Source organism: Wyeomyia smithii, chromosome 3 (assembly GCF_029784165.1).
Source record: "Wyeomyia smithii strain HCP4-BCI-WySm-NY-G18 chromosome 3, ASM2978416v1, whole genome shotgun sequence".
Lineage (NCBI taxonomy): Eukaryota > Metazoa > Arthropoda > Insecta > Diptera > Culicidae > Wyeomyia > Wyeomyia smithii.
The window spans coordinates 252,737,388-252,764,593 of NC_073696.1; the positions used below are offsets into that span (position 1 = coordinate 252,737,388).

Here is a 27,206-nt window from a genome sequence, read left to right on the forward strand (position 1 = left end):
AGCTGATGACTAACTGGGGCTTGATCATAAATCGTATTTTTGAAACTGAAATTCCTCATTCAATTCTTGCTATAAATTTTCTTTGTTTTATAAGTCTTCTATCTTGAACAGGTTGTCAAACTTGAACTGGAAACTGTTTAAGACACATGAAAACATAAAAATAGAAACGTCACCAAAGAAGTAGAAGGTTATATTTGTATTAGTAGCGAAAAATAGGCATAAGACGCGTGACGCAGATCTCTAAAAACGCGAAAATGCCATTTGAAATTGTATTCCGTATTATTTATTGGCACAGGAAGCCTTTGTCAGCCGTAAACTGTCCTAACTTGTGAAATATTCTTGAAGAAATGTACCGAACATTGTTTTTTGGTCCCTGTTTTTGGACTTCTACGTCATCAAAAAAGGGCTTTTTAAACTATTTGCCTTACCTGTTCACAGTCTATTGATATCTGACAATCACATTATTGACGTAAGACAACAAGCAGCTATCATTCATTAATACACAATACAGTGAGCAAGAGGGCAGAAAGCTTCAATTTCATCAACACTTCAAATATTTGGGTCTCATTGTAACGACTTATTCAGCTCAGTACTTCCCCTTACCGCCCACGATGAACGAGAAAGTTGGCATCGTTCACGTCTCCTTATGCCATAAATTGAGTGTTATGCTGCAGAGTAGAAGACAGACAGTGTGCCTAATACTCGAGCAATCACCACCATATATTAGAACGCGTTTCTTCTAGCTTGTGAGCATTTCTTCATTTTAGCATATATTATAGAAAGAAGAAAATCAACTCTTCAATTTGTCCTGTAGAGGACAGTGTGCCATTGCTCAAGTTATACCACAAAAGAAAGAATATTTCTGGATGTTCGTGTCAATATGGTCTATATTTACCATTATATGTATAACCAAAAGAGAAAATTCCTTAACTTTTCAACTGTAGATTTGTTGGTCCTGAGAAGGACAATGTTTTTATTGAAACATTTAACCCCAATAATTAAACAAAAACCGAATTTCGTTTTGGTTAGTCATAAAGCACTTTTTCTGCTGCTTTCACAGCAGCCACCACCCACTTCTTCTGGCGCACAAGAATTGAACCGGAAAAAAAATCAGGCACAATCAGATCCGGTTGTCTTTTGCTTCTTCTGCACTCTGCACTACGTTCACTTATTTTTTCCTCAGTTGAAATGTTGGTAGGGGAACGTAGTTTCAAGAATCACCACAGTCATGCGGCGCGCGTTCATTTCTAATCAGCAAAGCACCAGCAGCAATTCTCAAATATCTTCCGAGATATGATGAATATGAAGCACATACAACTGTACAACTTTCCAAGTTCCGTCATTCACGCTTCTGCGTTTGAAAAGCTGATCGCCTTCATTACTTTTAAGAAAAAATCACAAGGGATGTGTGCAAAGCCACGACCACAAAGTTGACGTTGTTCGTTACATCACTCGTATTGAATATGTTTAAAATTTTATGCAAAAGAGGAGTTAAAGTGCTATCAAATTTCAATTAGCACATATAAATACGACATCGCTGAACATGATTGGAACAAACACTATGCAGCGCAAACAAGTTTTAAGAGTGTTGTCAAAATGCGGACTTTTCATTATAGGCAGTGTTGGCCGATCTACCCACTACTGTTGCTGCCGCTACCGCACATTGGCAGCTTTTTACTAGAGAAATTAGCTGGCCCTGTTACTATGGCTGCCGCTGCCGCACAAAGGCAACTTTTCAATAGTCCACTGTCACTGCTACTACTGCTAAGTTAGGACTGTCGTATTCGCTATCCAGTATTTTTATGATTGGTTTAGGCAGAAGCATCTCTTCGAAACGACCAATCACGTGGTAGCTGAAGATGCGAGATGCGATGCGATGCAATATTTGGTACATTTTTGCAATATCTGTGCATACACTGTATGGGAAGCGTGCACGTGGTTGGTTGAATTAAATGGGGACTTGCTGATTGTTTTTTTAAATAATATTAATATAACATTTTATATCATACTGTTGATGCAAATAACGAATCTTATAAAATACAGGAATCGAAAGATGTATAAATCTTAAACATATGTGACGATTTTCACATCGCTATACATGATTGAAATGTATAAAATGTTATACAAAAGGCAAGACTCTTGATCTTCTGAGCAACTTTGCTGAAAATCGCAACTCTCTAAATGATGGGATTATTGAGCTAAATAACGTTTAAAACACCCAAAACTACATGCACACTAGCGCTGCGTTGTGGCTGAATCCCGAACTATACTCTCCGCAAATCACAAGCCCTTGACCTCCTGAGCAACTTTGCTGAAGACCACAACTCTCTAGGTTTCCAGAATCAAGAGATAGAGTTACATAAATCTGCCCATGATGCTAAACTTTCCGGGGTGTTGCAACATTCCAAATGGGTGTTGCAATACTCAGTAAAGCGATTTCAAACTTATGACGAATATGTTGTATGTTGATTTCTAATTTGATGATTTCAATGTGTTTCTGAAAAAAATTACACAAAAGACACTTATCTCCCTAAGGTATTATGAGCAAAAAAATTGCTATCAGGTATTTTGAAAACAGAATTTCACGAGAAATGGCACTTTTGGGATTTTTGCATAATGATCTAGTATGAACAATTCCACAAATTTTGGGTCGAATCTGAGAAGGTCGTTGACACGTTTGTACTTTTTTTGCACACCTCAGATGAAATCACCAATATTTATGTTTCTTCTGCCAATTAACATCGACTGTGCCTTATTAACATCGACTCAAGCACCTGTACTAAAATTGCCCGAGCATGTTAAGGTTAAAACTGTTATTTCATCGCTTTAACAACCGCTTGCAGAGACTTATAAAGGGTGTTACGGTCAAAAATTGATCAACTAAAATTTATCGAATTTATTTCGTCGTGTATGTTTAATGATGCAGGGTGGCGAAAAGGTTTCCAATTCCCTGATTTTCCCTGATATTCCCTTAAATGTAACATAAATTTCCCTGATATTTTTCAGTATGCGGCATAAAAAAAGTGTAACGTAGATGAACGCAACTCTGAAATTCGACTGAAAAAAGAATGCAATCAGATATGAAATCGAACCGTAGAGTTCCCGAATTAACCTTCATTGCTGCAAAAATCAGTTTTTGCGGTAAAGAGTCATTTAAAAAAGGTTCAGGTATAAAAAATTTTCCTGAATATTATTCAGTTTTCCTTGATATTCCCTGATTTCTCTCATCGAAAAAGGATTTCCCTGATTTTCCAGGTTTTCGTTACCCTGTAGATGTCTGTGTATGGTACCATACCTTATGATTTTGCCATTTGCTCTTCAGGTATGAAAATAGCGAAGAAGCAAGAGAAGCAATTTTTTGCGTAAATTAAGTGCTTGGAAAATTTGTAAGCACCATAGAATGTTCAAAATGTTTCATTATATTAAATTACATCGAATTTTGGTAATACATACTCAAATTTGATTTCAGGTCCACGCCCAACGGCTAAAGCATTAAAGTAAGAGATTTAAGGGATATTAGTCCAACCTTTGCTTCTACTACAAGAGACCGAGGAACGCTCGAGGAATGATCGAGTTTTCATCTGAAAAAATTATGGCCTGCAGAGTATGAAACAATAAGCAATCGATTTATTGACCAATTTTACATCAGAAATGCTATATTCCAGATTGCCGCCCAGCGACGATTAATTAGTGGGGATTCGGGTTACGTTTTTCCCATTGTGCAATCCGTTAACCCATTTGTTTTTATATTTACTATTATTATATTTTTATATTTACTTTTAAACACATTCGCTTAAAAGAAGGGTTTGCAATATTCCCGAAAATAGATTTCCTGGGAAATGAGAATGAAAAATTTCATTTTTTTGGAATCCATGGAACCCTGTATTGAAAAAGAATTTTTTTACGAACATGAAATTTGAAATTGAGTTTACTAATAGAAGGTAACAAAAAACATCTTCATTTTGGTATCATCTCGCCTAAAAACGATTCAAAAATACAAAACATATTCAAGTTTACCGTGAAAGTGATACACATATTTGAGTGCCTCTTTTCGCATCAGGAGGCCTACTCTGTTGATCAGCTTTGTTTGTTTCAAATGCGACACATGTGTATAGTTCACTTGTAAGTGATAAAGGCAATGTTTCACTTTTTAGAGGAAAACAAATCAAATCTTATATCTTGCTGGAATGATTAACATACAGATCAGAAGAAAGCTGTCACATCTGAATTCGAACAAATTATTCACGAAATTGGCACGATTGTCCCCAAGCAGAAACCAGGTAAAAAACAGAGTTTGCGGACTGCTGCGAAATGTATCCGGCGAAATTCAGTATGGTCGGCAAGAAAAATAGAGGCACGATGTTTTAGCTGCGACGGTTTGGGGCAGGGCCGGCGGTTGATGTGGGTAGTATGGGTAGTACCCACTCGAAAAATATCCCTGTGGGTACTTACGCAGTTGGAATTATCGGACAAAATCAAAAATATTAAGTTTTTCAATGTTCGAAATTCAAAATTGCCGTGCACATGCGTGAGAGACGACAAGAGTGACGTCTTACATCAGATCTAAAACCAATCATTCTTCCTTCTTCTATTTCACAAATACATCGCATGCTGAAAAGTCAACATATTTTGCTCACGAGTGATGCATGTGAACGAAAGCGAAGTGTAGCGTTGTCACAACTATATCCCTCCCACATTCCTTAATACCCATTGGGGAAAAAAGTGTGACGTCGGCCCTGGTTTGGGGAGCAATATCCAACAGAAAGAAGGTTGTCACTGCCACTGACAGGGGCGTGAAAATCAACAAAGAATATTATCTACAACACTCCATAAAAGATCATTTGTAGACTTGTGTCAAGCAATTATTTAAAAAAGAAAGTTTCTACCTTCAACAGGATTTAGCACTAGCTTATTAGGCGTTGGTTGTTCAAAAGTGGTGCAAGGAAAATTTGCCGTATTTTGTCAATACCTCTGAATGGCCCAATCATCTCCCTATTTGAATCCATTGGACGTCAGCATGTGCTACATGCTAGAAAAATGAAACAAATGACTTTTGAAACTTTTAGGAATCGTTTGATAAAAAATCTGGGATGAAAGGCCGGTCGAAGTTGTGCGTGTGACTCGTGATAAATTTGAACTGAATTAATCCTACTGGAACTTTACTACACTACTAAAAAAATCAAAGAAGGAATATTTATCTGTTTAAAATGCATAAATGAAGTGTTTCACTTTCACGGTGACACCCTGTACAAATTAAACGGGATATAAATTCATTGAATGAAACTGTGACGAGAACTCGAAAGACACACTTCTTTTAAAAGCCAAAAAGTGAATTTGATTTTTTGTTTGCAAAACGTTAAACTAGTTGACAATAAGTTTTCCGAAATGCAGCACACAAAAATGTACTGTTTTTTTCGCTGCAAGTTGATCCCTTGAATAGCAGCTGTAACGTGCATGGCATAATGGCAAAACACATGCGAATCAGGCGATTTAAAAGTCCAAACCTCACCTAGAAGAACAGATTCTGCATCCAGTTCAGATTCGCCACAAGAAACTACGCATTACGAAACCCACCGCTTGTTGCATAATGAAAAAACAGGATTTCGAAAAACGAATATGTAAAAAAACAGCTCGTTAACACTTTTCGTCCAAAGATATGCAAATCGATGGCCAATTGAAACCGGCTCCTAGGAATGCATCCCTATGCAAACAAAAAGCCGCAAGAAAAAAAAATAACATCACCATCGCGCACCATCATCCTCTTGTTCCCACGAAAAGCCAACGTACGACACGAGAAAGGAAACAGCGCGTAAGTTATTAGAATCGATGAAGAGCGGCTCACGAAAACAACGAAATACAAGAATGAAACAAAAAAAAACTAGATGACCTTGAACAATACGCTCTGCGTATTCACGCGCGTACCGCACACACCGTCCCGCTGCCCGGTGGCATCGACAACCGCTGGCCGCATATCGGCTATTTCCGAGTGATCGAAACAAATCCAGAGAGAGAGAAACGCGAACATGCCACATGTATGCTTCTCTCTCAGCAGGCTGTGTGTTTTGTATACCTTTCCCTTTATGTTCTACAACGGCAACAGCAGAAACAACAACAACACTTGGAATGGAAGTTATGGGTATATCGGTACATAACAACCGCATGCTGCCTGCAGAGGTAAGGCGTAACGAACGAACATGAACTGCACTGACATATTTATCACTCTCTGTCTGCTTGCTACACATATTCATAATAACCGGCCACGCATACACACGCACGGAGCATCAGATTTTTTTTCGCTCTCACTTTTTTCCCCATCACTCTCACTCTTAACTTGACACTCACCCACCCGGGGCGGCTCAGTGGAGTTATGGTAATTAGGGTGATGTGCCATGAGTGGACCGACTTAGGCATTTGAGATGCATTAACTTTAATGTTGCATTTTCGTCATATGCAGTCATATATTTATTATACACCGTTTTTCTGGTCATATAATTTGTATCATGAATGGGTCAAGGTGACTCCTGAGGTTCGTCACAGTAAGCAGAATCATGGAAGGTATATTTCTATGACCGCACACACGGAAATTTTTTTAATGAAGCAGAAACATGAAAAGCAGAATTACGAAGGTCACTAACAGCGGAATCAAAATAAAAGTAGGAAGGTATAATTATAAACGCTGTTTTTCGTTGCGTAAAGAAAAAAAATGCTAATAAAAAAAGATTTTTAGCCGCAAGGTAGCCGCATTTATCAGGTCATCAAGTGTCAAAGAACATAACGATGGGTTTTCTCTCGTCACAAACCTCTCTTTCACTCTGAAATCTACATTCTGAAAAAAATGCACGTAAAATTTACCGGGAAAAGTGGCTGATTCTCATCCACCTTCTTTTCACGTAACTTTTGCCGATTTCTCGAAAGCCGTTCATGTGTTAGTGTGTTAGTGTCAACTTCAGACGCATGACCATGAACAGACGCATAAACCCCACATGATTTTCACGTACTTTTTACGTGTTATGCAAAAAACTGAAAATTTGAAAAATGTATATGTTTCCTCTGTTAATCTAAACATTATTCTGGCTACTTACATTGCGTGTTTTCCAATATAAAACTAGCTGAAGCAGCTTAGGAGTTCCTTGGACGCCATATTGACTTTTTTGCATACTAAAAATTCACGTAAATTGCGTTGTCGGAAACGTCACACCACAGTCGCACTAACACTAACAAAGTCAAGACACACAAATACCAACGCGCTCAAAATATTGACATTATAATTTGACCGATTTACGTGAATTGACAGTGAATCGTACGTGAAATTTAGGTGAAAGTTTCTAATGTCACGTGAAATGGCAGATTTTCTGAAGGTCAGTCACTTACGTGATTTTTCAGGTGGATTTTACGTGCCTATTTTTTAGGGTGTACAATACCTCGATAGCTCAACGTACAATTCTGGAGTACTTTATGATAAGGTCGTATGTCTAAACGTAAACAAAACGAGTTTTGTTTACGTTTAGACATACGACCTTATCACAAAGTAGTCGAAAATTGTCCTCTTCAGAGCATTGTAATTAAGAGCCAGTTCGCGAGAGCCGCCACCGCCTTTCTGAGGAACGTTGTTTTGATGTTCTCCGATTGGGCTGAAATTTTCAGTGTTTGTTTGTCTATTCAAGGTAGGAAGTTTTGCAAAATTTCATTTTTTTTCATTGAGGTTAAGTGGGGTAAAACGGCCCTTGAAAATAATATGTCCAAAAACGTCCAAAATCTAAAAAGTGCAATAACTCCTGCTAGACTTGATGGATTTTTCTAAAAATTTGTGGTATTATTCTACACTAAGAGTACTTCAAAATGCATGGTCACAAAATATGATAAAGAGGTAAATTGACGAAAAAAACGCATTTTTCTTTTAAAAATTGTCAATTTTCAGGGTCATCCTACTCTTTTCAACATCGCTAGAAAATATCTGAATATGGCGTTTTGTAGAGCAACTCAAGAGCTTTGATGTCATGCCAGTGCCAAATGGGGTAAAACGGCCCTAGAAGGTTTTTTTCAAAAAACCGTCAAAATCACTAAAATCACTATAGTTCCTGCTAGACTTAATAGATGTTATTGAAAATTTGGATTATCATTGTACCTTACCAGAACTACCTACTTTCTCAGAAGATGCGCAATTTGGTGTAAAACGTTCCTTAGAGATTTTTTTTTGAAAAAAGCCTTCTAGGGCCGTTTTACCCGATTTGGCAGACTTTTCTTATACATGACATCAAAGCTCTTGAGTTGCTCTACAAAACGCCATATTCAGATATTTTTTCTAGCGATGTTGAAAAGAGTAGGATGATCCTGAAAATTGACAATTTTTAAAAGAAAAATGCGTTTTTTTTTTCGTCAATTTGCCTCTTTGCCATATAATGTGACCATGCATTTTGAAGTACTCTTAGTGTAGAATAACACCACAAATTTTTAGAAAAATCCATCAAGTCTAGCAGGAGTTATTTAGATTTTGGACGTGTTTGGACATATCATTTTCAAGGACCGTTTTACCCCACTCAACCTCAATGAAAAAAATTGAAATTTTGCAAAACTTCCTACCATGAATAGACAAACAAACGCTGAAAATTTCAGCCCAATCGGAGAGTATCAAAACAACATGCGGTTGCGCCTCTCGCGAACTGGCTCTTAATACTTCTAGAAGGATGAACGAGGACCGATGTTCAATAACACTGGTCTACACAGGTGTATTCCAAATGCTAAATGTTGCAGGGACCACCCTAGCTGCGACAAGCGTTACCCAAAACGCAATTACCATCCGTCAGAGTGATAGACGTCCGGATGTGGCTATGTCATCGTAAGCGTAAAGAATGACACTCTGATATCCGCATTGCACAAGTACACATGTCCTATTTGTAATCTCGTTACACCTCGTTAATTTTTAAATAAAGATATATTTTCACTTGTTGTGTGTAATCGCGAGTTGAATATCACAACATTTTGGCGACGAGTAAAAAAAAAAAAAACGAGTCAGTTTACGGGTTTTTGCACGTAAAAAAGTGATTTTTCGTCGACGAGAGACTGATCATCAAGTTGGAGGTTAGCTGCGATGACGACGCCAGAGTTGTTCCAGGAGTCCCTGCTGCAGATCCTGACGCAGCAGCAGCAGCTGATCGCTCATCTATCTCAGGAGATGTCAGCAACCCAAAAATACCTAAAGGAGTTCTCCCGCGATGACGTAGCACTGGATGCACTAGCTGGCAACATCACCGAATTTCGATACGCTCCGGACGAAGGGTGCACTTTTGATTCATGGTATTCACGTTACGAGGAGCTATTCGATAAAGACGCCAGTAAGCTAGACGATTCCGCCAAAGTTCGACTCCTTATGAGGAAACTCGACCCAGCGGCGCACGAGCGGTACACAAGTTTCATACTCCCAAAACTGTCCAAGGAGTTTGGCTTCACCGAAACTACCGCGAAGCTAAAATCGCTTTTCGGATCTACCGTCTCGATCTTTCATCAGCGGTATCAGTGCTTGCAGACCGTCAAAGATGAAACAGAGGACATCGTGTCATACTCCTGCAAGGTAAACCGTGCTTGTGTGGATTTTAAACTTGCCGACCTATCCGAGGAGCAATTTAAGTGCCTAGTTTTTGTTTGTGGCCTCAAGTCCTCGAAGGACTCCGATATTCGGATGCGGCTGATCACGAAGCTGAACGAATCGTCAGAGATAACGTTGGCGAAGATCGTGGAGGACTGCAGAGCCCTGACGAACCTCAAAAACGATACCGTGCTGGTAGAAAAACCTTCAGCAACAGTGCGAGCTGTGAAGCACAACACCAACAAACCTGTCAAGCCGTCACGTCATTCATCGGCTGCTGCGGGTAATGAAACCAGGGCAGATCAGCCACGTTCTCCGTGCTGGTCGTGTGGAGGAATGCACTATTCGAAGGACTGCCAGTTTCGGGGTCATCAATGCCGAGAGTGCGGAAAGAAGGGGCATAAAGAGGGCTACTGTGCCTGCTTCGCTGCAAAATCATCATCTGGCGATGCGAAAAAGAATGCACGGAGCCAGAAGTCAACCAAGGTGGTCTCCGTAAACACAGTTAGCCGGGGGAGGAAATTTGCGGAGTTGCGGATAAACCATGTTCCGGTCCGACTACAAGTTGATTCGGCGTCGGACATCAGCATTATCACCGCCGAAATGTGGAAGAAGATTGGAGAACCAGAAACATCTCCGCCTTCTTGCCAAGCTGTGACAGCATCCGGAGAACCGCTAAACATCGCATCCGAGTTCTGGTGTGACGTATCAATCAACGGTGTCTCCAAACGAGGTTTGTGTCGTGTCATGGTTCCGGAAATTTCTCTATCAGTTCTAGGTGCCGACTGGATGGACAACTTCGGCCTATGGGACGTTCCAATCAACTCGTTCTGCAACCAAATCAGTAGCCAGTTCCAGCCAGGCGTAGGGGCAATTCAATCAAAGTTCCCTGACGTCTTCACCAGCAGTATGGGACTGTGCTGCAAAACCAAGGTCAATCTACCACTACGAGGAAATCCTAGGCCGATATTCCGGCCGAAACGTCCCGTGTCCTACAGCATGGAGGGAGCCGTCGAAGAGGAAATCCAACGACTACATCAACTTGGCGTGCTAAAACCGGTTGATTACTCCGAGTGGGCGGCGCCAATAGTGGTCGTTCGGAAGCCAAACGGACGGATTCGCATCTGTGCGGATTTCTCTACTGGTTTGAACGACGTCCTCGAGCCGAACCAATATCCGCTACCGCTGCCAGAGGATATTTTTGCGAAGATGTCGGGGTGTCGGTATTTCAGCCATATCGACCTCTCCGATGCCTACCTACAGGTCCAGGTGGATGAAAGCTGCCAAAACCTTCTCACCATCAACACTCACAAGGGGCTCTATCAGTTCACTCGCTTGTCTCCTGGCATCAAATCAGCTCCGGGGGCGTTTCAGCAACTGGTAGACGCAATGCTCGCTGGACTCAAAAGCACCAGTGGGTACTTGGACGACGTCTTGGTGGGTGGCCGAACAGAGGAGGAGCATAATCGAAATCTTGAGCTGGTTCTTAATCGTATCCAGGAGTACGGATTCACCGTTCGAATCGAGAAATGCAGCTTCAGCATGCGTCAAATCAAATATCTGGGACAGATCTTGGATAGCGATGGCATTCGACCGGATCCAGACAAGGTCGCCGCCATTGCCAACATGCCACCACCAATCGATCTGCCGTCGCTGAGATCGTATTTAGGAGCCGTAAATTACTATGGCAAGTATGTTCCTGAAATGCGGAAGCTACGGTATCCCATGGATCAACTCCTGAAAGCAGGAACCAAGTGGGAATGGAACAAGGCGTGTCAAGATTCTTTCGATCGCTTTAAGGAACTGCTGATGTCTCCGCTGGTGCTGACCCACTACAATCCTCAATTGGACATCGTGGTGTCTGCCGACGCATCTTCAATCGGTATCGGGGCCAGAATCGCACACCGATTTCCCGACGGCACCGTGAAGGCAATTTGTCACGCCTCCAGAAGCCTAACCCCAGCCGAAACAAATTACAGCCAGATCGAGAAGGAGGGGTTGGCCTTGATCTTCGCTGTAACGCGCTTCCATCGAATGCTTTTCGGAAGACACTTCACGTTGGAGACAGACCACAAACCGTTGTTGGCCATATTCGGATCTAAAAAGGGAATCCCCGTTTATACCGCCAACAGGCTGCAACGTTGGGCGCTGACTCTTCTCCTTTACGACTTCTCCATCGAATACGTGTCGACCGATAGTTTTGGTTATGTAGATCTTCTATCGAGGCTGATAAACACCCACATTCGGCCTGATGAGGAGTACGTGATAGCATCGATCGAGCTGGAAAATACGTTCCACAATGTCGTTAATCAATCGCTGGAAGTCTTCCCGCTCACATTCAAGTCGATCCAGGCAGAAACCAGAGCGGATCCGGTTCTCCAAAAAGTGCTTCAGCACGTGCAGCAAGGCTGGCCGACCAAGAAGACAGACGTCACCGACTCATACCAGCAATTCTATCTTCGTAAAGACGGACTGTCAGTCATTTCCGGCTGCCTTCTCTACGGTGAGCGACTGGTGATTCCTTCGAAGTACCAGAAGAAGGTCCTCCAGTTGTTGCATAAGGGCCATCCAGGTGTCGAGCGAATGAGAGCGGTGGCACGTAGCTACGTATACTGGCCTGGAATCGACGCGTGCATTGCTAAACTTGTTTTTTCCTGTACCGAGTGTGCTCGGGCTGCCAAAACCAACACTAGAACCAACTTGGAGTCCTGGCCCGTACCCGAAAAGCCCTGGCAGAGACTGCATATTGATTACGCTGGTCCTGTTGACGGTTGGTACTACCTCATCCTGGTCGATGCGTACTCGAAATGGCCGGAGGTCGTCCGAACGCGTCAAACGACATCACCAGCTACCATTGAAATTCTGGAGAGCATCTTCGCTCGCTTCGGAAACCCGGAGACACTGGTTAGCGACAATGGACGCCAGTTCATCAGCGGGCAGTTCGAGGGGTTCTGTGACACCAAAGGCATACTGCACCTGAAGACGCCACCTTTCCACCCACAATCTAATGGACTTGCAGAAAGATTCGTTGACACGTTCAAGCGAACTCTCAAGAAAATTACGGCGGGAGGAGAGGGTCTCACCGAAGCAATCAACACCTTCTTGTTATGCTACCGTTCTACGCCCTGCCGAAGCGCTCCCGAGGGAAAATCACCTGCCGAGATAATGCTTGGTAGAACGATACGCACTTCGCTCGATCTGCTCAGACCACCAACTGCATCTCACAAAACAGATCACTCCAAGCAGGACGACCAGTACAACCGCAAGCATGGAAGTAAAGAAATCAGGTACAATTCTAAGGACCTGGTTTGGGCCAAGGTCTTCAAGAACAACAGTTGGAGCTGGGAAGCTGGTCAAATTCTCGAACGCATTGGGAACGTGATCTACAACGTTTGGTTGGAGCATAAGAAGACGCTAATTCGATCGCACTGTAACCAACTCCGTAAGCGATGTGAGTCGGATGAAACTGAAACAGCTGATGAGAGGCAGCCTACGCAAGTCCCACTTGACATTCTACTAGAGTCATGGGGCCTGGATCGAAGTTCAACAGACGAAACTGAATCGATCTTCCAATCGAATCCGTATGCGCCTCCCGGAAACAAGCCAGTGCAACCAGATGGACTGCCCCCGAACTCTAATCCTCGCCCTAACCGGAAACAGAAACTGCAACGTCAACCATCAGTAACTCGCCAATCCTCGCGCAGCCGGAGGCGTCCCGTGAGATATGACCCGTACCATCTGTACTACTAAAAGGGGGAGGTGTTGCAGGGACCACCCTAGCTGCGACAAGCGTTACCCAAAACGCAATTACCATCCGTCAGAGTGATAGACGTCCGGATGTGGCTATGTCATCGTAAGCGTAAAGAATGACACTCTGATATCCGCATTGCACAAGTACACATGTCCTATTTGTAATCTCGTTACACCTCGTTAATTTTTAAATAAAGATATATTTTCACTTGTTGTGTGTAATCGCGAGTTGAATATCACAACACTAAAACAAAAAAAAAAAGTAAGATTATAGCTATTGAACCATTCCTGTAGATCTTGGTATTCCTAGCCACTAACTTATTTATCACAAGAGTTTTCTCGTAAACATAACGTAGAAGCGACGAATCCGTCGAGCAATTACTGTGCGAGCTCTCACGTAAGTTGACGCGTTTTTGGTAATGGCTAGGGGCACCAAAATAGGAATGGTTGAACCTTTCATTTTTTATGGTTCGCAGTAACTTGTCCATGCAGGAAAAAAACCGCAAAAAGCCCAATAAACATTCAGTTTTTTAAAGCCTGTGGAGCATCTCGAATGTCGCGTATTTGAAAAGATTTTCAATGAAATAACGGACTAATCATGCATGTAAAAAATCGCTCTACTCATGATACATTTTCGGACTGATCCATTCATGGTGCGTTACCCTACATAATACATCAGATCAGCTTCCAGTCCCCAGGAAATCGGCATCGCTTATGGCGCAGCGAATTTTAATTTCGCTGGTCTTAATTTAGGATACAATTTTGTCATTAGAGCTTTTTTCGCTTCCCACATTATGCTCGAGTGACGTCCATCGCATATCCTGTGCCAGTCACGTAAGCCATGTACCTCCGACCTGGCCTGATCACTGATGATCGGCCGAGCGACGGACGGCGATGCGTGCGCTGTGTACGGAGTGCGTGCCGTTGTTGTTGTTGTGGTTCATACGGCCACTACGAGCTTTCTCAAGCTTTCGCGAGCAGCTGGTAACTCTTTCTCTAGTTCTCTTCGGTCGCCGCAGTGTACTTTTGGACTCCATAATATATAAGATATTTAAATAAAAAAAAATCTACCACGCCGCCGACGATGATGAAATGGCAGCCCGTTCCGTGGGGTCACAGCAATCTGTGGCAGTCCAGCCCGCCCTGGGTCCGGTCGTTCACTTTTAGCATATTTATTTCGAGTTTCGGCATTGAGCTGCCATCGCCGCCTCCGCCTCCGCCGTCGCCGCCGACACTGACGCCGCCCCGGGTATGGTAATTTGATGGCATTCTATTGTTGGCCAGTGATTTACGCCATTATTATTTATGTGAAGGCATCTTCGCTAGACCCGGCCTGATCTAGGGGGCCCCGAAGAGCGACTGCGCTTCGGCACGACACGGCTAGACGATAAATGTTAACGGTTTTGGTTGTAAGATTTGCTACACTTATGTATTGGGTAATTGCGGGTTGCGAAACAACCCACCGCGACAAAGGCGATGCGTCGCGCGTCGGAACGGATGAGTAAGAAGTGGTGCCACGGCATGAAACGCAGCCAGTTTTTTGATAGTGTTGCAAACTTGGTGCGGCCATTGCTTTCTGGCCTTTGCTTTTGTACGCTTCCAACTGGATATGTTGCTGATATGTATAAACTTGTTTTTGGTCTCTAGAATACATTCACAGTTGGGATTCATTGTTAATTTTGGGGTTAAGTCGAAACTCTGGTAGACTTAAAAATGAAGCAACGCAAGCACTGTTAGTTAGTACTGCTAATCAAATAGTTTTGACTGTAATTTTACAGATTTGTTTTCCTGTTGTGTAACTAGACAACTGCGTTCATTATTTAGAACTTGTGCGTGATGGCGATCACGCCTTCAATTTTGTATGGAGAAGGCGTCAGTCATTACGCCGTGTGTGTATTTGGGCCTTTACTATACGTGCCATTATTGATCGAGTGATGCTCGGTTGCCTCGACACGCTCCCAGTTAGGTATAATATGCCTAATAAAGGTAATTACCTTCCGAGGATTAGCAGAGAAAATTTCATTAGGTTGTAAGCCACCCTTGTTGAGAAATTTTGTTCTGTTCGAGTATAATGCACAACAGCTGCATAGCAGATGTTTCGAGGTTTCCCTTTTTTCCGTCCTCCTTACAGACACTTATTGTGCTCTAAAAGCTTTTTTTGTAATTTTTGATTTTGGTGTTTTTACCCTTTTTGACTGGTGACATTCTCTGACAGCCATCCAGTTGGCTGTCACTCGTTGATTTCCAGCTGATAGATCTCACAGCATTAGATGTGACAATTTCACCAAATATAATTGTAGTAGCGACATCTTCTGTTTCAGATTTCTACAAAATCTTCAAAGGGTTTGCTGGAATCTGCTCCTCGTGTTTTTTAGGCGGAGCAGAGTGTCAGAGCATTTTCACTCCGTGGTCGTGGGTTCAAATCTTAGTAGAATCAGGCCATTTGGTTGCCAAAGGGCTTTAGCATTGGTTTATTCTCAGGCTTCCCACCAAGTACCTTTCGTTCAATCTGAATTCTACATTACCTCTGTTGACTCTCCTTCTAACAAAATTAAGTCCCTGTTATAATAAAACTGGTGTGAGTAACGTATGAAAGTTCTCTCCAGGGAATTGTGATTAGGCAGTAAGCTTGAAACTAAAGGAATTGTATAGTAGAGTAGTAAGCTTGAAACGGAGAGGTAAAACTTACACACAAGCACGAATATGAATGATAAGCGTATCACTTACTTCAATAGTGATACTGCCAATAATATGAAGTGCGGAATGCAGAAAACACCTGGGCAATATCACAATAGATCTAAGCTCTGGTCGCAGTGAAGAGTCCACACAGGAAAAAAAACATCTTTCAGCCAAGAGGCGGTTTCCCGGTTTTTACAGTGAGGAACCATATAACTGCTCTTGTAGCTAAATTTTGCAAGCTTCGGTTTCATCGCTCCGTGCCTTTGCTCCTATCCTAAGGAGAAGAGCGTCTTTTACAGCGTCCAGGTTCGCCGTTGTCATTTAGTTACCGGAAAATCCCTTGAGGATTATCCCAACTTTTCCCAGGCTAGCTACATCACTGAAGGAGCGACCACCTGAGCGGGAGTTGACCGCTGAACTTGTAAGTTGTCTTTGGACGCCTCTGGTTCCTGCAGCACCGTTCCCATTCTGGCCAGCCTTCGTTCTAGTTGTTGCAGCCTGGCTACTGGTATGTGACGTGTCGTTCTTCTCGCTTCGGGTTTTCTTCCACTGCTGCCTTATTCATAATTTTTGGATCGTTTTGCAGTGCTTGAAGTCGTCATCGGTCGAGAAAATTTTAAACCGAGCCTCTTCACTAGAAAGCCCAGTCTGACGCATCTCTTTTGTTATACACCGTTGGTTTTTACTATGCCACTTTTACTTTCGCACTTCCTTAATTGTCCGACAGATCCCCACCAGCTGAAGCTAATCTCATGGTGACATTGATGTCATCATCGCAGGTACTTTTTTATGGAATTGTACAGATACTCATGTTTTACTTTTTGCTACTTTTTTGAAGTAGAACTACGTCTTCAAGAAAGGTCTACAATGGTGTAAAATGAAAATCCAAAAACGAAACACTAAACGAAATCATGTTCAATTTCAAATGCTTATTACTCGGTTAGTTTCAAACGGATTTGCTTCGTTCTTGTAGCAGTCAACAGGAAAATTAGCTATGCATCTGTCCGAATGTAGAAAAATTGTAATTTGCTCCCACAAACATTTTTACTATTGAAAAATTGCAAACCTTGTTTAAACGCAGATTTTGACCAATCAGAGCTGAGCTGCATTAATGCTTTCCCTAGCATGGTTGACAGAAAATTATACCTTATCAACCGGAAATATATTAGCTATCTTCTCTCATTCGACACGAACAGAATTTTGTCCTCCAGCCGCACAGGTGCAATATGCAATACGCATCAGTGTTATAAACTGTTGCTTTGGTGAGAGTGCTGCACATCCTGCTTTTGGCTTCCATATCCGACACTAGAAGAATTACAACGTGTTATTATGTTGCGTTACTGAGAGCTTCATCGGTCCAGTTCCACTGTTCGCCAATACGAAATGAGATTCATGTTTTGTATTTCCGTATTTCATACGGAATAAAATCTCTGTGCATCTCGTGAAAATGGGGGAATGACACACCTTAGAGATAAGCGAAGCCACTCACAACATGAATCTAAAACATCGCGAACGAAAAGCGAGCTTTTGATTGGTTATTGATTTTTGATTTTCATTTTCTCTTTGGTTAATGTAGTTCATCATCAAATTACGGTTGTGGCTTTGGACACAACCATTCTGATTTTTTTCATAGATGCATTTTTTTTTCAAATATTTCAAACCAGATAGTAAATCAGTTGTATTTTTTCTCACATACATTTTTTCTTATATATTTTTATTATATACAAAAATCAAACGAAAAATGAAAAAAAAACGAAAATGTTGAAAATATCAAAAAGTTTACAAATGTCAAAAAGATTACTGATGCCCACTGTTTCCAAAGCTGCAAAAACCTGCTCAAGATTATTTTGACCCAAAAAATGGTTAAATAGCTATAATTTTTCATTTTTTCCGGTTTGAGCTTTTAGGGTGCACCAGTTGTTGACCAGTGTTAGTGACGATTCTCATTAAAATGTGCACTGTTTTACTAACAGATATCTACATAGTCTGTAAATATCAGCAGACGAAACCAGTTCTATATTTAAGTATAAGGTAAATATCATTCAATACAGATATATGTATTTGTCTTTCGCTGTCTCTTACATTTGGAAACATTTGCTCAAATATCGAGCACCCAGCTCTGTTATGGTCGCAAAATTCTGTTTTAACAATTTTTGAGACTGATTTACAGTAGCAGCTATTATTGTCTCCACGCAATTTTCCAAAGATGCAAAATTTGATCCAAATTATTTTTACCCAAAAAAAATAATTTGATGATTAATCTAAATAAAAGTGAGAAACGAATTCTATTTCCATCATTTTTGCATATAAAAAGGCACCACTTTTCTGGATGAAGTTTTAGTGCATTAAAAAAAAACAACTTTGTCGAAGACACCACACTTCTAAATTGATTGAATGAACTATTGTGGAGTTTTCTTTAGAATGCCCGTTAAAATCAATTTTTGCAGTATAACTTTTTAAAGTGAGAAGTTCACCAGAGAAAGTTTATTTTTATCTTTTCTATTAAGTAAGCCGCAAGGTTACAGAGTCCGCTTTGGTAAGCGAGTGGTCGAGGGTTCGAATCTTAATAGAATCGGGCCATTTGGTTGCCAAAGAACTTTAGCATGGGTTTATTCTCAGGCTCCCCACCACGTTCCCCTCTTTCAATCTGAATTTTACAGTACCCCTGTTGACTCTTCTTCTAGCGAAAATACGTTCTCATGAGCCGTCAGTAACATATGAAAGTTCTCTCCAGGGGATTGTAATGAGGCGATATTGTTAGGATGGACAGAGGCTCGGTATAGTAAAGCAGTAAGCTTGAAACTGAAAGGTAAAACCAATACACAAGCACGGATATGAGTGATAAGCGTATCACTTACTTCAGTAGTGATACTGCCAATAATATGAAGCGCGGAGTACAGGAAACACCTGGGCAATATCACTATAGATCTAATCTCTGGTCGCAGTGATGAGTCCACACAGAAAAAAAGGAAGTGATTTTAGTTTTTTAATAAAATAATGCACTAATTTATTTACAGATATCTACACAGAGATAGCAAAAAACAAATGCCTCCTTTCATATAGAAATGGTTTCATCTGCAGATATTTGCAGATTTTGTAGGAATCTTTTAGTAGTACATTATTTAAAAATGAACTTCCTTCGAAGAAATTGGTTGTTTGTTAAAGCAAACAACATTGTAAAATATTCAAAAACTGTAGATAATCGCTATAAAGATTCATATTGAAAAATCTGGTTTGTAAGAGGCAAACTCCACAAAAGTCTATTTGAATAGGCAGTTAGAAGTACGGTGTCTTTAACATAGTAATTTCTTTTGATTTGAGCAACAACTTTGCAGAACAAATTGAGATTCTATCTGGAAAAATGCGGAAAGTAAAATTCGTTCTTAGTAAATGTAATTCTTTCGGGTGTTGGTAAATATATTTTTAAAAAAATTTGAGGCTGAGGGCTGAGAACAAAAAGTAAAACGAAAGGATTCTATCCGCGGATTGTGTAACCTTTGTAACTAAACATATCCCTTTAATTACAGTGTTTAGTCTTACGTCACCTTGTAGTATCAATCCCAGCTCAATTTCATATCATTTGCCAGACTTCAATAATGTTATTCTTTTCGAATCCAGAACTTAATTGTTAATTTGAATTGCAGTTGGGCTTGAATACTGGATGAACGTTCGGATTTGATCTGTATCTGAATCAGATTGTAATGCATCCATGATCTAGAACAAAATCAATACCCGGATTTCAATTTAGATCAGGAAGTTTGATTGAGCTGTTGATTTACTTTCATTGCTGGGATAAGATTCGGTTTCTGTTTCAAAGTTAGACCTATATTCTGACCTAGATAAATGCGGAGTTTTCTAGTTCGATCTATATCTAGTTTTGATTGAGATTTAAATCTGGATTTGGGTTTTACTTCATACCTAAGATTAAATTTAACTTGGATTCAGTTTAAAAGACGGATTCCGAAATATGGAACGAAAGCACTTCTCAGATATTACACTTCATTCGATAAATATTTTATTGCACGCTATAAATGCTGAGTCATTGATTTAAAAGAACTATAACGTACACTAATGCATCGACAAATGCCATCTACCTGATGAAAAATTCGGCGAAAGCAAGCTTTTAACAACAAAAAAACTAATGTAGCTATAGTTTTGTGTTTGTGATTGCAGATGCGAATCTAGAATTTGGCTCCGGTTCTAAATTTAATCCTTATTGTCTTTGATTTAGTTCCCAGCCAAACTATTAGAGAGATTTCAACATATACTTCTCGTCAGGTATGAAAGAGTAACACGATTTTTTTCATGCAATTATGAGTTACTTTTCTCATGGTTTGGGATTTCGGAAAGCAAACATATAAACAAAAAACCGGATGCGGTTCGACTTCCGCTGAAACACTACAGGCTGCCGCAAATGCAGTGAGGAAGGAAAACTGAATTGTCCTTCCGCAATATAAATGGTCAATTTACCCCACACCCTGACCAACTTACCCCAGCTGAGGGGCTAGTTGGCCACTTTGACATCCACTCAAAAAACATAGAATATCCGCAAAATCATAAACTATTTTGTACAGTTTACATTTTTTCTAGATGCTATAGACTTAACACAACATTTCCATGTAATGAGTTTTTGCCATAATATTTCCTACAAAAAGTTACAGAACATTTTGACCAAAAATGACCAACCAGCCCCGCTCTACCCTACGCCAGTTGGTTACATGCAATAATACGGTGCAGCATTTTTGAACCGAAAATCAAATAAATTTATGTAAAAGCTTCAAATTTATATATCCAGTTTTCTCCAGTTTTTTTTATTTTGAATTCTTCCAGCTTTTTATAAAAAAAAGGTTAGCATCGCTGGATACACGTCCAAATCAAAATTGGATATCGACTCAATAATAGATATGCGTCGAAATTGAATGCACCTAGATTGAGGCGGAGCATACCACAATACTGCCGTGATATGACATTGTGACGTACATCAATTTGATCAGTTTTTCAATACGGCCCAAAAACGAACGGGTTACCTGTCACTTTTGTATTAAAATGGCGCCTACGTCACTTTGTTTTCTTGAATTTATGCAACGTACGAATAAGTAACAACTAAAAGTAAGGTACCAAAAGATTGGTCTTCGAGTAACGAGCAATTTGGCATAAAAATCCCATATTCGAAAAAATGGCATTTACGTCACTTCATTATCTCACGGCAGAATAGATCTACCACAGACTAACAGACATAACAGGTCGAACAAATTTTCAATAAAATCATCGTTTGGATGATTCCAGTACTTTACGTTAGTAACACTGGCACCATCTGCTGTCGTGTTCGCGCTGCGTCATGTATTTCGACATCAGCGCCAGCGTTACTGCATGTGTCAAATGGGGAACTGCATTAAATGTATGAGATTGCATGACAGCGCCCCAGACGACGTTTTCGCGCGATGACTGTTATTCGATTGAAAATTTGAAATGAACGTTTTTTGTGGCGATGGAGCTAGGTTCCAGTGTTACGTCTGTTAGTTTGTGGATCTACTATCAATGGTCGCAGTGGTTCTGTCTCCTACAGGGAAAAAAAGACGGATGTACCTTTGAATTACTTGTCGAATTGAGTATAGGACTAGATTTTGATAACACTTGGTCGATAAAATGAGAAAGCAGTGCACTCCAAAAGCTTAAACCGCAAAAAAAAAACGAAAGATTATAGCTATTCAACCATTTCTATGAATTTTGGTGCCACCCAGCCATAACCAAAACGCGTCAACTTACATCAGAGTGTCGTATAGAAATTGCTCACCGGGTTCGTCGCTTCAGCGTTATGTTTACGAGAAAACTCAAGTCTCTGGAAAAAGTTAGTGGCTAGAGACACCAAAATTCACAGTAATGGTTAAATATCTATATTCTTTCGTTTTTTTTTTCAGTTTGAGCTTTTGGAGTGCACCTGTTTTGACCAGTGTAATGATTGAGATTGGAATTGGATACTAATTTGGATTTAATGATTCAAATTATTAATTTTGTCTCCTGTTCAAAGCTTTGCTCATTGCTGTGTCAATATATACACAATATCGATTATATGTGTTCATTATTTGGTTCATAGGTCGAACCTAACGCAAGGTTTAAGATTCAAACTTAACATATACAAATCTTAAAAGGTCTAAATAAAACTGCTGGCTATGTCAGGATTCAGGATTTCAGCAGGGAAGTTCAATGCATCCGCAAATACTGACCAGTGATTAAAACAGCATTAGCATCATAACATCATGAGCCTCATTCACAAACCCAGAAGCGAGCCGCAAGTTCTAGCGATTATTCATCCGTGCCGCATCGCGTTTCGAGCAACCTGGCTGACTGTTGAGTTGTTTGTCAAGATTGAAAAGAACGCGTGAAAAAAAAAAACAACAAATCCTGCCATCTAGAAGGTCATTCGCTGTTGAGTTTGTTTAGGGTACGTTGAACTTGCAATAATGCCTAAATATAATGGCACTCATTTGTTTAGAAATCACAGCCGCACACTACTGGAGGCTGAGAGCGCGCGAGTGCGAGAGACAGAGGCAGGAAGTTTCAAAATACACAACACAGGATGTGGTGTGCTGGATGGAAGACACACCGTGAAGGGGTTGGGGTTGATCGTTTTCGACCGGCTGTAGGAACACAAGGGGGATATCCAATTCGCCGAAAGAAGCGGGTTTTGTTTGGGGAAGATTATACAGCGTGAGCGGTTTTTTTATTATTTTTTCTCTACTCTACGCTTCTCTGTTCCGCTAATGGTTGGATAGATAAGTCTAGATGGAATTGTCGATGAAGGAGTTTCTGCATTTTATTGTCTGTTGGCCAAGTGAAGTGCAAACTGCGGTTTTTAGTAGGCTTTGTTTGTTTATTGCATACGCCAAAAATAAAAGAATTAAACACTTGAGGTTCTCATGATGGCAAACCGTTTCGAGCGCTCGGATGACCTAATGACTGCTTAGCTAGTGCAATGTTGACAGCAGATGCGATTTCTTGGAAACTGTCTTCCACACATAATTTTGATAACTAAAGCTTTGAAGTGATTGAATTTATTTCGAGTTATTCTAGTGGATGTGAAATTTGAATTTTAAATAAAAAATTGCCGTATAAATACCGTACTTCCAGAAAAGTTGTAACGAATTTCATATTTTCAGATTATCATGCACCTGAAATGGTACTGAAATTCCAAGTTAGCACTCCTTCTAAACTCTTTCCCTTTGGTATTGCCGCTAAATGCTGGCGTTTTTAACAGTTTTGACTTTTTTGGCGTCTTTGTCATTATATTTTATTTGTGTATAACCTCTTTAACATCTTTCACATTTTTAAAATTGTTGACGTTTTTGATATTTGAATAAATCTTTACCCTGGTCCTAGATAAATTGTGGATTTCACGGTGGCGTACGATTAAGTCAAACGAAATGAACAGTGGCAGATAATGCCAGAAAGTGTTTTTCCGACGACTGCTGATTGAGCTGATTTGCATGATGCTATAGGAATTTACATTAACCCTATTCCGCGGAGAGAAATCAGTTTATTCATCGAAAAATGACATTCAAACTCTTATTACTCAGCAACCGCATGCATAATGGCCACAAACTATATTGCATGCTGAAGATCAATCTGTCTCTAACTGATTAGAATATTTTCATCTTTGAAAATTTCAAGAATAGTTGTTAAACTGTTATCAAAGTTTATGTGTCAGGTGATGCCATATATGGGTGCACTGTGGCAACTTAATTTTTGTTTGCTTTCGCGGCTGGTGGATGGGTTATGCATAGCAGAGCAGAAAGCCGGAGTCACCTGCTTTCTGGGAGTTTTATTGCATTTTCGCGCGTGGCATCGAGGATCGATGCCCCGCATCTCCAACCGGGTTTATGGGTGTTTTTATCAAATTGCAAACTCCGATTTTATTATGGGTATTTTTATCAAATTGCCACTTTGGTTAAAATTCGCTATAAATTCGCAGTAGTGTGATGTTCACCACAATTCGATAATACTGTGCAAAAACAGCGATAAATAATGAAACTTATCCGATTTCATTCAAAAGTATTCCACTAAAAATGCTGAACTCAGAAAATTCATTACACTTTATTCAATATGTTGAAACGCCCTCACAAATACGGTCAATTCGACCAACAATCAACACAAACAGAATTTTGCTGTTTCCCAGTTGCACAACTGCAATATGCAACACGCAACAGCTTAATAAACTGTTGCGTGGGTGAAAGTGCGCAGCATCTTCTGCAATATCCTTTGTTCGGATCGAAAAATGAAACCTCTTTGACAATCGAAGTTTAACTAGCCAAATACTTCTGACTCCAAGTAGTTTTAGATTGTTCAATTTGTTGTTAGATAGATCAAACTAACCGATATTTTATGTTATTTTAATGTGTTGTATCCAGAAATTCGTTCCCCGCGTTTAGCGTTACACGTTTCCGTCCTACTGACTGTACTCGTGGTAACCTAACCTTCACTGTAGTTCGTACGGATTTTGATCGTGCTCTGTCCAATTATTTCACAGTCTTACTGTCTCTTGACTTTAATCCTTAGAATTCTTCCAAACAGTTCCGGTTTTTATTGATATTATCGAAAAGCTTGTGGACGTTTTCAGTCGAACCAATCCGGCTCTGGCAAAGAAGTACGAGGTTGCAGAAGCAGTAAAAATGTTTGTTTACTTGGGAATTAATCCACCTAGCGTCAGACCCAGCCTTTCTCATTCAAACTTATTATTTATAAAAAATAGATTTACATGGACGCTTCAATCCAATAAAAGGATATTCACTCTTTGGGTTCTAAAATATTGATGTTGTAATTAAAGAATAAAATATGAAATTTGACGTGATGTTAGTGCTTAAGAAATAGCGAAATAAAAGAAATGACTTTTAATTTCGAACAATTTCATCACGAGCGATACCGGGAACGTTCAAATAGTACGAAACTACATTTAAATCATGTTGAGGCCACATATATTGATCGAAGCAGGTATAGTTTTAAACAGTCTTTGAATTTCTTTTCGTTCCTTAACTTTTGAACCACATATCAAGTTGTTATGAAGTTAGTTATTCGTAAGTTTAAGAGATAACTCGTTCGTATGACACAAGTTATGTTAAATAAGTCGTGTAATCTTCGAGATAATAGACTTTCGTTGTTTTAACAATTTAGTATATAACGGTTGCTTAAGGTCGATTATAATCGAATGAAATGGGAACGTATAGAGCAGTCGAATTATGAAACAACTTGTTCATTCATAATTCATCAGTTAACCCTTAACTAGCCCGTTCATCTGATATCAATATTGCTCAAATCGGTTGTGTAGTTTCTGAGATAATGAAGTTTCGTGATTTTCAAATTTACAGTCCGATTACAGTTAAATTCAATAGGGTGTTATGAGGCAGCTGTACTTCTCATTTGACACAAATTTAGTGAAAATCGGTTCAGCCATCTCTGAGAAAAGTGAGTGAGTTTAGGTAGTCTTGTGAATATTTTTCTTTTCATAGCTGGATTTCACATTTTTAAACAAAACAGTCAAAGTAATAGTCCGATTACAAAACAAATCAAAAGGGTCTTATGGGGCAACTAGACCTACCATTTGATACCGATTTTATGAAAATCGGTCCAGCCATCTCTGAGAAACATGAGTGAGATTAAATAGCTTCGAGAACACGTTTCTTTCCATAACTTTTGAACGACATGTCCAATCTTTATGAAATTCAAAAGTTTAGGATTTTTTAGGTAGCCCGTTCATTTGAAATTAATTTTGTTCAAATCGGTTGCGTAGTTTCTGAGATCTTGATGTTTCGTGATTTTTACATTTTGATACATAACCTCTAAACTAGAAATCCGATTACAATAAAATTCAATAGGGTCTTATGAGGCAAATATCGATCCAGCCATCTCTGAGAAAATCGAGTGAGATTGGGAGAGCGTTACACACACATACATACACACATACAGAAAATGCTCAGCTCGTCGAACTGAGTCGAGTGATATACGACATTCGGCCCTTTGAAGCACTTTTATACCTTTAGTTTTTTCAGTGATTGCTATACCTTTTTAGGAGAAAGGCAAAACTGTTTGCTTCTTACTAAACTGAGAAAATGGCGTAGCTTGTGAAAAAGGTGGAGTCTCCAACAGTATGGTTTTGCTTTTCAATTGATTTTGAGTCTAGTTTTTCACTGGTTTGCTTTACAAGTAAGTATGGGAACATTCATAAATGACGTAAAATTCGAGGGGGGGGGTTTGCAGTTTTGCGACGAAATGTGACGAGTGGGACGAGGGGGGGGAGTGTGACGCCAAGCTACGTAGCAAGTATGAAACTAAGAAAAAATTGATTTTTTCTAATCGTTCTTGTCTGTTTATTTTTTATTACTGTCTGTCTGATTTTTATTACTTTTTTCTTTTCTTGTTCATTTATGTGTTTTTGATTATGAAATTCGCAAAATAATATTTTATGGGGAGGGGGTCGTTATAAAGCTAATAATTATTTAGAGGGGGGTCCTGACTTTGTGGTAAAATGCTGCGGTGGGGAAGGGGGGAGCTACGTAATTTATGGATGTTTCCTATCTGCTCCTACGATTGCTTTGAGTAATGAGCCGACGCCAGATCCGACGCAGCGGGGTACTGTTTTTTGAACGCGCATACTTCTGAACGGAGTAGCTTTCTTGTTTTCGCCATCACGGTTGGAGCTCGACTGATAGAGCTGTCAATTTTTTTTCTGCTGACTCATGGGTTACTATGATGGGTAGTTTCGTCAGTGCGTATGGAGGTAAACTAATGAAAAATCGGCAGTTTTTGTCCATTTTTCATGGAAACTTGTTATTCTTCAGATGAATGTCAAAACTTACTCATTGAAACTTGAGTCTTATATGAAGTCAATCGAAAGTTAAAGTATAAATATATTATTAAGATTATGAACTGAATATTTCGTAGCATCAAGGCAGCAAATGTTTAATATCTTATCACAAAGTGGCAAAGGCACTGTTTGCACTGCAAACACATCTGAACTTGAAGGCTTCGATTGCTTGGATAGCCATCGGCAATGTACGTGTCCCGCTGCTCTGAGATGGAGTAGTCCAAATAAATTTGGCCTAACACGTAAACAAATCCATTAATATACGAGCATAGGATCAATTTGCGAGCTTATGATACCAGTCGCACAATCGATGTATGTGCCACGCAATGCGACCAGGAA

The 27,206-nt window shown here is 40.1% G+C and overlaps 2 protein-coding genes across 3 annotated transcripts in view; both read left to right on the forward strand.

Annotated features, from left to right (window-relative positions):
* The window catches only part of LOC129727260 (transport and Golgi organization protein 2), a 129,549-nt gene that overhangs the window by 26,612 nt on the left and 75,731 nt on the right, over positions 1-27,206 (forward strand). The gene's annotated exons all lie outside the window — the stretch shown is intronic.
* LOC129729196 (uncharacterized protein K02A2.6-like) lies at positions 9,089-13,333 on the forward strand. The gene has a single exon (XM_055687687.1). It carries the CDS (start codon positions 9,089-9,091, stop codon positions 13,331-13,333), a length of 4,245 nt encoding a protein of 1,414 aa, XP_055543662.1.